The 16,412-nt window shown below is 41.3% G+C and overlaps 1 protein-coding gene across 3 annotated transcripts in view; it reads left to right on the top strand.

The window, feature by feature from the left end:
* Window positions 1-14,433, top strand: part of ZFHX3 (zinc finger homeobox 3) — a 285,532-nt gene extending 271,099 nt beyond the window's left edge. For all 3 annotated transcript variants that reach the window (XM_053699463.1, XM_053699464.1, XM_053699462.1), the window contains one exon: window positions 11,553-14,433. In XM_053699463.1, the coding sequence (XP_053555438.1) occupies window positions 11,553-13,039 (1,487 nt within the window). In that variant the 3' untranslated portion in view covers window positions 13,040-14,433. The remainder of the gene's footprint in view (window positions 1-11,552) is intronic.
* The last annotated feature ends 1,979 nt before the right edge of the window (window positions 14,434-16,412 follow it).

Genomic DNA, 16,412 nt, shown 5'->3' with positions numbered 1-16,412 from the left:
GTGCCTTCTTTGTGTCCTAATCCAGTTTCAAAGAAGGAACGTTTGTTGCACAACTTGGATGTAGTTCGTGCTCTCAAATTTTACTTAGCAGCTACTAAGGATTTCAGACAAACTTTGTCTTTGTTTGTTGTTTATTCTGGTAAACGGAGAGGTCAAAAAGCAACTTCTACCTCTCTCTCCTTCTGGATTAAAAGCATTATCCGATTGGCTTATGAGACTGCCGGACGGCAGCCTCCTGAAAGAATCACAGCTCACTCCACTAGGGCTGTGGCTTCCACATGGGCCTTCAAGAACGAGGCTTCTGTTGATCAGATATGTAAGGCAGTGACTTGGTCTTCACTGCACACTTTTTCTAAATTTTACAAATTTGATACTTTTGCTTCTTCTGAGGCTATTTTTGGGAGAAAGGTTTTGCAAGCCGTGGTGCCTTCCATTTAGGCGACCTGATTTGCTCCCTCCCTTCATCCGTGTCCTAAAGCTTTGGTATTGGTTCCCACAAGTAAGGATGACGCCGTGGACCGGACACACCTATGTTGGAGAAAACAGAATTTATGTTTACCTGATAAATTACTTTCTCCAACGGTGTGTCCGGTCCACGGCCCGCCCTGGTTTTTTTAATCAGGTCTGATAATTTATTTTCTTTAACTACAGTCACCACGGTAACATATGGTTTCTCCTATGCAAATATTCCTCCTTAACGTCGGTCGAATGACTGGGGTAGGCGGAGCCTAGGAGGGATCATGTGACCAGCTTTGCTGGGCTCTTTGCCATTTCCTGTTGGGGAGGAGAATATCCCACAAGTAAGGATGACGCCGTGGACCGGACACACCGTTGGAGAAAGTAATTTATCAGGTAAACATAAATTCTGTTTTTTATTTTTTCTGGGGCTGCTTCAGGAAAAAGATGGCATTTTACTATTCATTTTAATGGGACACTGAATATGGCTCATAGCGAGTTAATGGGCTTATTTTAGGTAGTGGTGCAGGCACTGGGGACGAGGAGATGGGCTCAGTTTTTATGGTGGTTGTGTTAACTTGCTCCCGGTGTTTTTTTTTTTTTTTTTTTTTTTTTTTTACCTCCAGTGTAATCATACCGACGGGGAGATTAGTTCATTACACTCACGATGGGAGGAGCTAGCTGACACGCTGAAAATGTCCTTTTCACGCTCTTTTCTTCTCTTCCTCTTCGAGGGGAGACATTTCACTGCGGTTACAGTCCTGTGTCTTACAAGTGACGGACTTTGTGTACAATGCTCTGGTTTGAGTCCGGAATCCATTTGAGATCTATTGGATCCAGTTTTTCCAGCAGGGCAGGTAGGCACCTCAGCAAGAGCTAGCTGAGGTGTAGAGGCTGTCCGGGGTTATTAAAGTATTTTTGCTACAACAGTAGACTAAAGTTTTTGCTGTAAAAATAAAGCAGTTTTCTTTTTTATATTTAAAGAAACAGTAACTTTTTTTTGTGTGTGATATTGTGATTAAAAATTTAGTGCTTTTATTTTTAATTCTGGGTAAAGATGGACCAGGAGGCTTTGCAAGATGTTACATGTACTTTACGTTTGGATGCTAATGTTGAACCATCAATCCCCTTTTTGTTCCTTTTCAGAGAACATTAAATTATAGGGATAGACTTTTTGATTCTGAGCCAACATTGTCTAGGAAGGTTGCTGTTCAGGAGTCTTCTGACAATGTTCAAGATATGCCGCAGCTTTCTCCTCAGGTGTCCCAAATACTATCGTCCACACATACAGTGCCCTGCACTTCCTCTCAAGCTCCACCTGGAGTTACCTTGCAAGACATCACTTCCCTCATGTCTTCTGCGGTATCTGATGCATAGTTTGCTTTTCCCATGCTGCAGGGAAAGCGCAAGAGGAAATGTAAAGAAACCTTACAGTTTCTGACACGGTTGTGGCTATTCCGAATGTTCCCTCCCAAAAATCCGAGGAGGAGAATACTTTGGTAGCATCTGAGGGTGAAATCTCAGACAGTGTAGTTCCTTCTTCTGATGCTGAAGTTGTATCCTTCAGGTTTAAGCTGGAACACCTCTGTTTACTTCTTAAGGAGGTTTAGACTACCTTGGACGACTCTGACGCTACTGTCGTAGTCAGCCCTAAGAAATCTAGTAAACTTAAGTATTTTGATGTACCTTCCATGGTAGAGGTTTTCCCCGTACCAGATCGGGCTACAGAGATTATTGCTAGGGAATGGGAGAGACTGGGTATCCCTTTTTCTCCATCCCCTATTTTTAAGAAGATGTTTCCTATTGCTGACTCTATCAAGGAGTCTTGGCAGATGGTCCCCAAGGTGGAAGGGGCAATTTCCACCTTAGCTAAGAGAACCACTATTCCCATAGAGGATAACTGTTCTTTTAAATATCCTATGGATAAGAAGTTGGAGGGGTTGCTCAAAAAGATGTATGTTAACCAGGGCTTACAATGGCAACCTGCGGTGTGTACCTGCGTCACTAGTGCGGTGGCATACTGGTTTGATGCGTTGTCTGATTCTATTCAGACAGACTTTCCTCTTAAAGAAATCCAGGATAGGATCAAGGCCCTTAAGTTGACCAATTGTTTTATTATGGATGCTTCCCTACAGGTTATCAAGCTGGGAGCAAAAATTTCTGGGTTTGCCGTACTGGCCCGCAGAGCCTTTTAGCTATCCCTTACAAGGGTAAGACCTTGTTTGGTTCGGGATTGGCGGAAATTATTTCTGACATTATGGGAGGAAAGGGTAATTTCCTCCCTCAGGATAAGAGGAATAAGCAGAAGGGACGTCATAGTAATTTTTGTTCCTTTCGAAACTTCAAGGGTAAGCCTTCCTCTCCCTCTGCCAAGCAGGAACAGTCCAAGCCTTTCTGGAGGCCTAACCAGTCTTGGAACAAGGGAAAGCAATCTAAGAAACCCGCTAATGACTCTGCATGAAGGGTCTGCCCCCGATCCGGGACTGGATCTTGTAGGGGGCAGACTTTCTTTCTTCGCTCAGGCTTGGGTTTGGGATGTTCAGGATCCCTGGGTGGTGGACATTGTGTCCCAGGGATACAAACTAGAGTTCAAGACCTTTCCTCCCAGGCAAAGGTTTCTGCTTTCAAGATTATCTGTAGACCAAATAAAAAGAGGCGTTCCGACCTGGAAGTGATAGTTCCTGTTCCAATGCAGGAACAAGGTCTGGGATTTTACTCAAATCTGTTCGTGGTTCCCAAAAAAGAGGGAGCTTTCAGACCAATTTAGGTTTAGACTACCTTGGACGACTCTGACGCTACTGTCGTAGTCAGCCCTAAGAAATCTAGTAAACTTAAGTATTTTGATGTACCTTCCATGGTAGAGGTTTTCCCCGTACCAGATCGGGCTACAGAGATTATTGCTAGGGAATGGGAGAGACTGGGTATCCCTTTTTCTCCATCCCCTATTTTTAAGAAGATGTTTCCTATTGCTGACTCTATCAAGGAGTCTTGGCAGATGGTCCCCAAGGTGGAAGGGGCAATTTCCACCTTAGCTAAGAGAACCACTATTCCCATAGAGGATAACTGTTCTTTTAAATATCCTATGGATAAGAAGTTGGAGGGGTTGCTCAAAAAGATGTATGTTAACCAGGGCTTACAATGGCAACCTGCGGTGTGTACCTGCGTCACTAGTGCGGTGGCATACTGGTTTGATGCGTTGTCTGATTCTATTCAGACAGACTTTCCTCTTAAAGAAATCCAGGATAGGATCAAGGCCCTTAAGTTGACCAATTGTTTTATTATGGATGCTTCCCTACAGGTTATCAAGCTGGGAGCAAAAATTTCTGGGTTTGCCGTACTGGCCCGCAGAGCCTTTTAGCTATCCCTTACAAGGGTAAGACCTTGTTTGGTTCGGGATTGGCGGAAATTATTTCTGACATTATGGGAGGAAAGGGTAATTTCCTCCCTCAGGATAAGAGGAATAAGCAGAAGGGACGTCATAGTAATTTTTGTTCCTTTCGAAACTTCAAGGGTAAGCCTTCCTCTCCCTCTGCCAAGCAGGAACAGTCCAAGCCTTTCTGGAGGCCTAACCAGTCTTGGAACAAGGGAAAGCAATCTAAGAAACCCGCTAATGACTCTGCATGAAGGGTCTGCCCCCGATCCGGGACTGGATCTTGTAGGGGGCAGACTTTCTTTCTTCGCTCAGGCTTGGGTTTGGGATGTTCAGGATCCCTGGGTGGTGGACATCGTGTCCCAGGGATACAAACTAGAGTTCAAGACCTTTCCACCCAGGCAAAGGTTTCTGCTTTCAAGATTATCTGTAGACCAAATAAAAAGAGGCGTTCCGACCTGGAAGTGATAGTTCCTGTTCCAATGCAGGAACAAGGTCTGGGATTTTACTCAAATCTGTTCGTGGTTCCCAAAAAAGAGGGAGCTTTCAGACCAATTTTAGATCACAAAAGTCTCAGAGTACCGTCCTTCAAGATGGAAACTATTTGTTCCATTCTTCCCTTGGTTCAAGAGGGTCAATTTATGACAACGGTAGATTTAAAGGACGCGTACCTACATGTTCCCATCCACAGGGATCATTACAGGTTCCTGAGGTTCGCATTCCTAGACAAACACTTCCAGTTTGTGGCTCTTCCATTCGGCCTTGCCACAGCTCCCAGAATTTTTTCAAAGGTTCTGGGATCCCTGTTGGCGGTGCTCCGGTTGCGGGGCATTGCAGTGACGCCTTATCTGGACTACATCCTGGTTCAGGCGCCATCCTATCAACAAGCAAACTCCCACACAAAGATGCGGTTATCCTTCCTGTGATCTCACAGATGGAAGGTGAATTTGGAAAAGAGTTCCTTAATTCCAACTACAAGGGTAGATTTCTTGGGAACCATAATAGATTCCCTATCAATGAAAATTTTCTGACAGAAGTTAGGAAATCAAAGATTTTCAATTCTTGTCTGGCCCTTCAATCTCCTCCTCAGCCATCAGTGGCTCAATGTATGGAGGTAATCGGTCTGATGGTAGCTGCCATGGGTATCATTCCGTTTACCCGTTTCCACCTCAGACCTCTGCAGTTATGCATGCTCAGGCAGTGAAACAGAGATTATGCGGATCTGTCTCCGCGATTACATCTGGATCAGGAGACAAGGGATTCTCTTCTTTGGTGGTTGTCTCTGGATCATCTTTCTCAGGGAACCTGCTTCCGCAGACCCACCTGGGTGATTGTGACAACGGACACCAGCCTGTTGGGATGGGGAGCAGTCTGGGGCTCTCTTAAGGCTCAGGGGACTTGGACTCAGAAGGAGTCGGTTCTACCCATAAACATTCTGGAGCTGAGAGCAATCGTCAATGCTCTCCTGGCCTGGCCACAGTTAGCTTCGGCCCGGTTTGTCAGGTTCCAGTCGGACAACATAACTTCAACCATCAGGGGGGAACTCGGAGTTCCTTGGCCATGACAGAGGTAGCCAAGATTATTCATTGGGCGGAGACCCACAACTGCTCTCTGTCTGCGATCCACATCTCAGGAGTGGACAATTGGGAAGTGGATTTTCTGAGCAGACAGACCTTTCACCCGGGGGAGTGGGAACTCCATCCGGGAGAGTTTTCTAGCTTGATTCTCAAATGGGGACAGCCGGAACTGGATCTCATGGCATCTCGCAGAATGCCAAGCTCCCGAGGTATGGGTCGAGGTCAAGGGATCCTCATGCTGTACTGATAGACGCTCTGGCAGGACCTTGGAATTTCAGTCTCGAATACCTATCTCCCCCGTTCGCTCTCCTTCCTCGGGTCATTGCTCAAATCAAACAGGAGAGGGCGTCGGTGATCCTCATTGCACCGGCGTGGCCTTGCGGGATCTGGTATGCAGACCTATTGGAGATGTCATCTCTTCCACCTTGGAGACTTACATTGAGGAAGTACCTTCTACTTCAAGGGCCCTTCCTTCATCCAAATCTAGTTTCTTTATAGGTGACTGCTTAGAGATTGAACGCTTAATTTTATCTAAGCGTGGTTTTTCGGAGTCGGTCATTGAGACCATGATTCAGGCTTGTAAGCCTGTGACTAGAAAGATTTACTATAAGATATGGCGTAAATATCTGCATTGGTGTGAATCCAGAGGCTACTCTTGGAGTAGAGTTCGGATTCCTGGAATTTTGTCTTTTCTCCAAGAGGGTTTTGAGAAGGGTTTATTGGCAAGTTCCTTAAAGGGTCAAATATCTGCCTTGTTACATAAACGTCTGGCAGATGTACTAGACGTGCAATCGTTCTGTCAGGCCTTGGTCAGGGTCAGGCCTGTGTTTAAGGCGGTTACTTCTCCCTGGAGTCTTAACCTTGTTCATAAAGTTCTTCAGCATGCTCCATTTGAGCCTATGCATTCCTTAGATATTAAATTGTTATCTTGGAAGGTTTTGTTTCTTATTGCTATTTCATCTGCTTGTAGAGTTTCAGAGCTCTCTGCATTACAGTCTCATTTGAGTCTCCTTACCTCAGTCATTGAGTCTCCTTACCTTATTTTTCATTCGGATAAGGTAGTTTTGCGTACTTAGGGTTTCTCCCTAAAGTAGTTTCAGATTGGAACATTAATCAGGTTGTTCCTTCTTTATGTCCTAACCCATCATCTCATAAGGAACGTCTGCTGCCCAACCTAGATGTGGTGCGTGCTTTGAAATTCTATTTACAGGTGACTAAGGATTTTCACCAGTCGCCTGCTCCGTTTGTGGTTTTCTCTGGGAAACGCAAGGGGCAGAAAGCTACGGCTACTTCTCTTTCCTTGTGGCTGAAGAGTATCATTTGTTTGGCCTATAAAAATGCTGGACAGCAGCCTCCTGAGAGAGTTACGGCTCATTCTACGAGGGCTGTTCCCGGGCATTCAAAAATGAAGCTTCTGTGGAACAGATTTGCAAGGCTGCAACTTGGTCCTCTCTACACACTTTTTCCAAATTCTATAAATTTGATACTTTTGCCTCGGCTGAGGCTTCTCTTGGGAGAAAGGTTCTTCAAGCAGTGGTGCCTTCTGTTTAGGTTCCCTGTCTTGTCCCTCCCTTATCTGTGTCCTCTAGCTTGGGTATTGATTCCCAATAGTAATTAGATGATCCGTGGACTCAGTGTCATTAGAAAGAAAACTAAATTTATGCTTACCTGATAAATTTATTTCTTGAAACGGTGAGTCCACGGCCCGCCCTGTTTTTTTATGTTATAAACCTCAGGCACCTCTGCACCTTGTTGCTGCTTTTCTTTTACTTCAGTCGAATGACTGGGGTGGGAAGGAAGGGAAGTGATATTTAACAGCTTTGCTGTGGTGCTCTCCTGCTGGGCAGAAGTGATATTCCCTATAGTAATTAGATGATCCGTGGACTCAGCGTGTCAAGAAAGAAAGAAATTTATCAGGTAAGCATAAATTACGGTTTTTTTCTTTCATGATTCAGATAGAGAATACAATTTTAAACAACTTTCCAATTTACTTGTATTATTTAATGTGCTTCCTTCTATTGTTAACCTTTGCTGAACGGTGTATCTAGGTAAGCTCAGGAGCAGCAAAGAACCTAGGTTCTAGCTGCTGATTGGTGGCTGCATATAAAGATTGTCATTGACTCACCCATATGTTCAACTATAAACCAGCAGTGAATTGCTGCTCCTTCAACAAATTATACCAAGAGAATAAAGCAAATTTGATAAAAGAAGTAAATTGGAAAGTTGTTTAAAATTGTATGTTCTACCAAAATCATGAAAGAATATTTTGGGGTTTCATTTCCCATTAAGTATATTTTAATTTTGTATATCTGATGTTATCTTTCCAGAATAACTTAACCGTTCTAGTTTAATTATACATATACTTTAACCCCTTAAGGACCACACCACTTTTAAATTTTCTGACTGTTTGGGACTAGGGCTATTTTTGCATTTCTGCTGTGTTTGTGTTTAGCTGTAATTTTCCTCTTACTCATTTACTGTACCCACACATATTATATACCGTTTTTCTCGCCATAAAATGGACTTTCTACCATATTTTTTTCATCATATCTTATAATTTACTATAATTAGTTTTTATAAAATATGATTTAAAAATGAAAAAAAAACACACTTTTTGTAACTTTGACCCCCAAAATCTGTTACACATCTACAACCACCAAAATATACCCATACCAAATAGTTTCTAAATTTTGTCCTGAGTTTAGAAATACCCAATGTTTACATGTTCTTTGCTTTTTTTGTAAGTTATAGGGCAATAAGTACAAGTAGCACTTTGCTATTTCCAAACCACTCTTTTTTCAAAATTAGCGATAGTTACATTAGAACACTGATATCTGTCAGGAATCCCTAAATAACCCTTTACATGTATATATATATTTTTTTTAGTAGACAACCCAATTTATTGATCTAGGCCCATTTTGGTATATTTCACGCCACCATTTCACCGCTAAATGTGATAAAATAAAAAAATTGTTAACTTTTTCACAAACTTTAGGTTTCTCACTGAAATTATTTACAAACAACTTGTGCAATTATGGCACAAATGGTTGTAAATGCTTCTCTGGGATCCACTTTGTTCAGAAATAGCAGACATATATGGCTTTGGCGTTGCTTTTTGGTAATTAGAAGGCTGCTAAATGCCGCTGCACACCACACTTGTATTATGCCCAGCAGTGACGGGGTTAATTAGGTAGCTTGAAGGGTTAATTTTAGCTTTTGTGTAGAGATCAGCTTCCCACCTGACACATCCCACCCCTTGATCCCTCCCTTACCACTCTCAAACAGCTCTACTACCTCCCCTCACCTCACTATTGTCACTTCCATCTTTAGTACTGGTAGAAAGTCTGCCAGTATAATTTGGTTTTTTTAATTATATATTTTCTGCAGTGTAGGATCCCCCCTTATTACCCAACCTCCCTGAGCCCCCCCCCCCAACAGCTCTCTTACCATCCCCCCACTATCTTTTTGCCACCATTTTGGGTACTGGCTTTTTTAAAATGTACCCCACTTTTTCTGTAGTGTAGCTGCCCCCTCTCCCAGATCCCTTTCCCTCTCCCACCCTCAATTCCAAGCTCCCTCTCGCACCACTTTATATGTGCTTTTTTGGCCAGATACCCCTCACGCGTGCGCACCCGCGAGTGATTCCACACTGCTGGCCGGAAGTTCGCCAGAGATGGGCCCCCCACCCGCCTCCCTGCAATGACTCCCACCCACCAACGATCAGCATCACTGCAATACCTTGAAAGCGTCTGGAAGCGATTAGGATTGCTTCCACCGCTTGAAACCCCTGACGTACAGGGTATGTCGTTGGTCTTTAACGACCGTTTTTTTGTGCGACATACCCTGTACGTCGTTGGTCGTTAAGGGGTTAATCGATCTAAAGATTAGTGTCTCATCTGATCATCATTTTTTAAGATCAAGTCTACTTGATTTTTTTTTTTAATTGTTTAAAAAGATAATGCCTTTACTACCCATTCCCCAGTTTTGCACAACCAACATTGTTTTGTTAGTATACTTTATAACCTCTAAATCTCTGTCTGTTTCTAAGACCTTGAAGGTCGCCTTTTATTTTATTAGCTTTTCACAGCCAGACAGTGCTAGTTTGTGCGCCATATAGAAAACATTGTGCTCACTCCCATGAAGTTACACAGGTAAAAAGCACCAAGATAAGGGGGCAGTTTGCAGAGGCTTAGATACAAGGTAATCACAGAGGTAAAAAGTATATTAATATAACAGTGTAGGTTATTCAAAACTGAAGAATGGGTAATAAAGGGATTAGCTGTCTTTTTAAAGGACCACTAAATACAGTAGAATAGCATAATCAATAAAGGCATAAAAAAGATACCATGCAAAAGCACCTAGTTTGAATTTCAGTAGAAAGAGTAGTAGATTTTATTCTGACAAATGTTAGTTAGTTACATTTTCCTTCATAATAATGCATCATGTGACAGACCAATCCCAAAATGCATATCTTGTGAATCTTACACATGCTCAGTAGGAGCTATTGCCTCAAAGTGTGCAAATAAAAAACAATTGTGCGCATTTAGATTATGGAAGTGAATTGGAAAGTTGTTTAAAATTGTGTGCTCTGTCTGAATCATGAAAGTTTTAATTTTGACGTGACCATCCCTTTAAACAATTAACATTGTAGACTGGTCCCTTTAAACTTCTATATTTTTTAAAGGGATACTAAACCCAAATGTTTAGTATGTTATGGTTCATATAGAGCATGCAATTTTAAGCAACTTTCTAATTTACTCTTATCAATTTTTCTTTGTTCTCTTGCTATCTTTCTTTATTTAAAAAGCAAGAACGTAAAACTTAAGAGCCGGCCCATTTTAGGTTCAGCACCCTGGATAGCGCTTGCTTATTGGTGACTACATTCAGCCAATCAATAAGCAAGCGTAACCCAAGTTCTGATCCAAAAATGGGGCGGCTCCTAAGCTTCACATTCCTGCTTTTAAAATAAAGATAGCAGTATGAAGAAAAATTGATAATAGGAGTAAATTAGAAAGTTACTTAAAATTGCATGCTCTATCTGAATCATTAAAGAAAAAAATTGGATTTAGTATCCCTTTAAGGAACATCAAAGTCAAAATGAAACTTTGATGGTTTAGATCAGGGGTTTCCAAACTTTGCTCTCCAGAGGTTTTGGAACTACATTTCCCATGATGCTCAGCTAGATAAAATGCTGGCTGAGCATCATCGGAAATGTAGTTCCAAAACCTCTGGAGAGCAAAGTTTGGACACCCCTGGTTTAGATAGAGCATGCAATTACTGAAGAGTAAATCTAGATATGCTCATTGGCATTTTGGAGCATTTCTTATTCTGCCTGAAACATTAAAGTTGAATTTGTGTTCCTTTAAATAAGGAATGGTAGAGGAAAGAGAAATGTCATGGTGATGCTTGCTGTAGAATTGTTGTAGAATGGTGTAATATGTTTTTTTTTTTTTTTTTAAACATATTTTTTTGTTATTTTGTGGTTGTACAGTAGTTTGATTTACTTTACTTGAATCATGCTCCCCACTCTTAAAGGTTGCTTTCATATTAACCTACCATTTCTGGTTATGAAAGCATGATTTAAAGGGCCACAATAGTCGGAAAATGACATGCTGTTATCTGTTAGAGCATGTAATATGACTTTAAACCCTGCTTTACTGTTGTTTTACCCCTGCAAAGGGGTTACACAAACACAGTAGAAGTGCTGCAGTGCTGGCCCCCAGTGGATCTCCCCTCTGGTCCAATCAACAACGCTTGTTGCAGGGGTTAAGCACACCGTAAAGCAGGGTCAAACGTCATAAAATGACATGCTCTAATCTATTATGACCCCTTTATTGTAAATCAATGTTTTCATACTCCATATTGTTATGAGGACCAAACTTTATGCTTAATCTGTTTCCTCAGAGTCTTGTTAAGGGGATAATTCTCTACCCTTTGTCTCTCAAGATAGACCCTGACTTAGCTATTTTGTGAATCCTAGCAGGCAGGGGAATGTTTTTTTTACTTGCTCAAAAAATACAACATTATATGACCTCTGTCCTGAATGTCATAAATTATAGTGTAACATAATGTATATATTGTAATCTTTTTCTATATTGCTTATAAAGTGCATTCACATGTTAATGCCTGTCACTTTTCATTTCTTACAGCTTTAAGCTCTCCCAAATCCAATATGATGGGGGTGTCCAGCACAACAATCCCTTCTCCTGGTCTACCCACTTCTGGACAACCAAATAAAAAGCCTCCAAAATCATTAAGTCCCCCTGTCGCATCACAGACCCATTCATTAACTGTACCCCAGCCAGTAGAAACCGCAAAAGAAAAAGACAGTGAGAAAACTAAAGAAAAGGAAAAAGGGAAAGGTAAAGGGGACCCTTCCCCTGTACCGAAGAAGGAAAAAGGGGACACGCCAGTATCAACCTCCAGTTTGATGCCTGGCATGGAGTATGTGGTGGATTCTTCACAGCTCCAAGCTTTACAAGCTGCTCTGACTTCAGATCCGGCCACCCTGCTTACTAGTCAGTTCCTTCCTTATTTTGTTCCTGGATTTTCACCCTACTACAGTGCCCAAATACCGGGGACTTTGCCAGGAGGCTATTTGCAGCCAATGTATGGCATGGAGGGCCTTTTTCCATATAATCCTGCACTCTCCCAAGCTTTAATGGGTCTTTCTCCAAGCTCATTGCTGCAGCAGTATCAGCAGTACCAGCAAAATTTGCAGGAAGCACTACAACAGCAGCAGAGGCAACTTCAGATCCAGCAGCAGAAACAGCAGCCTCACCATCAAAGATTACAGCAACCCAAAGCAAGCCAAGCCCCAGTTTCTCCCTCAGACAGAGACCCTGCCAAAGACCCCCCTAAGCCTAAAGAAAAGAATCCTGTGTCCCGTGAAGTGTCCAAAAAGCCCCCAGAGCAGCAAGAAGTGGAAAGCCAAGTTGCGGACTGTCTTTTAGACCCACTCCTAGTCCCAAAGGTGCAGTACAAGTTGGTCTGCCGGAAGTGTGAGCTGAGCTTCAGCAGCAAAGAGGCGGCTGTCAGTCATCTGAAGTCCCTCTGCTTCTTTGGCCAATCTGTGATGAACCTGCAAGAGCTGGTGACATGCGTCCCCACTGGTGACTGCAGCGGCTCCTACCGTTGCTTGGGCTGTGAGGCCACTCTCTGTGGGGGCGATGCTCTGCGTCAACATCTGGATTCGCCCTTGCACAAACACAGAACAATCAAAAGAACAGCAAGAAACGCCAAAGAGCACCCTAGTTTATTACCTCACTCTGCCTGCTTCCCCAATCCTGACACCGCATCTACCTCTCAATCTGCTGCTGACTCCAAAGCCAGCCTCTCACCACCCACCCCTTCCTCTTCATCTTCACCCCACACATCCACAAAGTCTTGGTCTCACAGTGATTCCCGGAAACCTCCTTTCCCCACACTCGCCTCATCTTCAACAGTTACCTCAAGTCTGTGCAGCACCTCAGGGGTTGGGACCTCCTTTCCAACAGACGGCTTCTCTGAGGAATCTGATTCAGACCTCAGCCAAAAGTCTGACAGGGCAGGAAGTCCATTGGGAGCTCCTGAGAACTCATCCTGTCATGATGATAGCTCTCGAACTGCTGTGGGAGTGGGTTCTTTACGACTGTAGACTTCGGAGATGAACGATGAAAAATAATTATAAAGATGAATTTAAATAATAAAAGAGAAATAGCAAACCAATTACACAAACAAATTCTGCAAATTCCAAAGCTTCTAACCAAAAAAAGAGGACCCTCCCCAGTATGAATTTCTTCATTCCTGCACCTGCCCCCTACTGACATGTCCTCACCCCTATCTTGTGTCACATTGGGCCCCTCACATGGGGATTTGGGTTTGAATTCTTCTCCCTTTGTTTGGATCTTTTGTCTCCATGTAGTGACAGCCCCTCGCGGCTCGTATAGCAACAGCTTTGCTAAGAAGAAACCAATGGAAATATTGTGTTACTCTCAGGTCAAATGCTCACACCGTGTTCTGGCTCTGGTCTTGGAGTTTTATATATACATATATATAGATAGGAATATATGTGTGTGTATATATGTATTTATTATTTTTTGTTCAGTAACTGATTTTTTTTTTTAAGTCATTGCTAATTTAACCGGGCAAATATTCAGGACTGGGATGAAAGGAAAAATAAAAAGCCTCCCATGGACAGAAAGTTGGGCGGCTTCCATACTTTATAATTTCATATCCAGGAACCACAGTTCAAAATATATACTTTAAAGAATAATGAACAGACTTTCTGTATTTCTTGTAGATGAGGCTATTGATTCAGGACAGTTTGCGGAAGTGGAGTAGTTTTTTGTGTACTTTGTTTTGTCTCCAGATGATGTTTTCATTTGACATTTGTTCTTGATTCTCATGTCAAAGAACACCCAATAACCCACCTTAAAGCACCAAACCTTCAGCTCCTTAACCAAAAGACACCCTCTCTTTCAGTGCTTTAAATTTATTTTATATTTTTAAAGGCCACTTCATCTCTTACCTGTGGGAGATCGTCACTGCTTAATAAATTAATAATTTTATTTCTTATAGCAATTTTCTCCCATTAGATTTTAATGTGTTCACACAATATAGCGTGCAGTATGCGGCGCTGTACATAGTTTTCAACAGACAGAGCCCCTGCCCTGATGAGCTTATAATCAGGAGTACCTGATGTTGAGATTTGGGGACGAGGGTTTGCTGGTAAAAGATGTAAATTTCCCTGTTATTTGGTGTTTGTATTTTTCACACTTTTCCCACCTTCAGTGTTACATGTTGCTCTGTTTCATGTCACTAAACCAAGGTCTGTTCTGTTTATTTTTTTTGTTTTTTTAAAAAAAAGAAAAAAGAAAAAAAATTGTGCGTGTGTATATGCAGGTGTGTGTATGTATATTTACATAAACACACACAAGTGCATGCACAGCCACAGTTTCTTTTTGAATGAAAATCTGATGCTTTAAATAAAATCCAAAGAGTAGCCTCCCTTGTGTGTGCGGCTCGGAAGGCTTTGTTTTACTTGAAAAATTGTCTGATATTTTAGAACATTACAAACTGAACTCCTTTTATAGACTAATATGCTAATGTATTGGTAAAGACCTCACAAAACCAATATGGTTGGGTTTTTAGAATATTGCAGTTTTGCCTAAGCTGGTCTGTAAAGATTTACAGCTGGTTCATCTAGGGGAAACTAGTTTTTATAAGTCAATATAAATTTGATAAACCTGCACCACTTTCCTAGATTTGTAATCTTAAAAGTGACTCAAAAAAGTGTTTTTGCCTAGCAAAAGTGGATCATTTATCAACAGTATCCCATCCATCTAGTACACAATTCACTGATACACATTGTTTTATAAGTACATTTGTATTACCTGCTTCTCATGCTAAAGAGATCAATAAGGGATGTAAAATAATTTTATTTTGGGTCAGGTACACCAAAGCATTTCTTAATAAACCAATGGGAAAATAGCACATTATCACAAATTAGTATTGCTTAATCATATATAAGACCAATTTCTCTGCCTCATTTTTAGCTTTGTTGGAATTACTGATGTATACAGAATGTGCATAAAAAGCTGCACTATTGAACTGATTTATAATCAGAAAAATGTTAACATCTCTGACTTATTTTGTGGTCTAAAGTCATCCAAAAAGCTTAATTTACTGATTATGATGGCAAATAATTTGAAAATGGGCTGTCGGATAAGAATAAAAAAAGGTGCACTGCAGGATTTGAATCTAGGCCAATTGTGTAAAAAGATTTGACAGGTCAAATGTTTGTGTAAGTGGTAAGGGGAAAAAAAAAGCAATTGAATATAAAAAAAAGTATACAGAATATGTGCTGTCTTACTTAGCAGTGATATTCTTGCTTTTTTGTTTTAAAGTATTTATAACATGATAGGTGTCCTTGGATTGTACTTATTAAACATTTTGTGGTTTGCAAATATCTAGAGTAAACAGAGAGTCTAAGAGAACTTGTGAATATTAAATTACAATCGTAAATGTAAGCGCTTGAAGTCACAAGCTCCTGAGGAGGTGGCCAGGTCTAGTCCAGCTAGTATCCACAAGCACAGTAAAGGACCCGTCCAGCTACCCGATTAAAAACAGGTATAAAATTGTGTTTAGAAGGGCAAAATATCTGTGTTTCTCACTGTTACAATCTTCAGGCTTAAACAGGAAGATCAGTTTGTTTGAAAAATACAGGAAAAATGGAACGCCACATCCTTAGCAGCCTACTGATTTTCAACCTTCAGTGAAAGAGTGGGATTGGTTATACAAAAACATAATTTATACTTATCTAATAAATTAATTTCTTTCATGGTGGTGAGAGTCCACAATCCATTACTCCTGAGAATTACTCGTCCCTGCCACTAGGAGAACACTATAAAACCCTTCCTACTTCACTGGCACCCCAGTCTAATGTATATCCATGCAAAAGAGGTGGGAAAATAAATCAGAGCAAAAATATAGGAGCAGGGAGGGAAATGAGATGTGCACAAGAAAAAAAAACAACACCAGAAAAAAAAACAAAGGGTGGGGTTTCGTGGATTCTCACCACCATGAAAGAAATTAATCTATAAGCTAAGCATCAATTATGTTTTCTTTCATACATGTGGTGAGAGTCCACAATCTATTACTCCTGGGAACTAATACCCAAGCAGTGGAGTCTATGAGTAAAGGGCAAAACCATACAAGGAATAAATAACCAACATGCAAAGAATCATCTTGCAACAACTGCCTTAAGGACTTTCTACAAAAAGGCTGCCTTAGAAGAAGCAAAAAAGCATTGAAATTGTAGAATTTTAGTAAAAAAATATATATGTACAGTATGTGTAGAGAGAGAGAGAGAAAGAGAACAGTCAGGGTGGATTTGCACTCACATCTCAAAGGCAACAACAACTGCCAGGGTGTCAGTAAAGACAAACTATATCCAATATAGTAAAGATCCGCACTCATTGGACTTGTGTCAATTGTGATATTTATTAAAGTGACGTTTCAGAGCAAGA

This window comes from Bombina bombina, chromosome 1 (assembly GCF_027579735.1).
Source record: "Bombina bombina isolate aBomBom1 chromosome 1, aBomBom1.pri, whole genome shotgun sequence".
Lineage (NCBI taxonomy): Eukaryota > Metazoa > Chordata > Amphibia > Anura > Bombinatoridae > Bombina > Bombina bombina.
The sequence above is the reverse complement of the archived record's forward strand: the minus strand, read 5'-3'. Positions and strand labels throughout refer to the sequence as shown.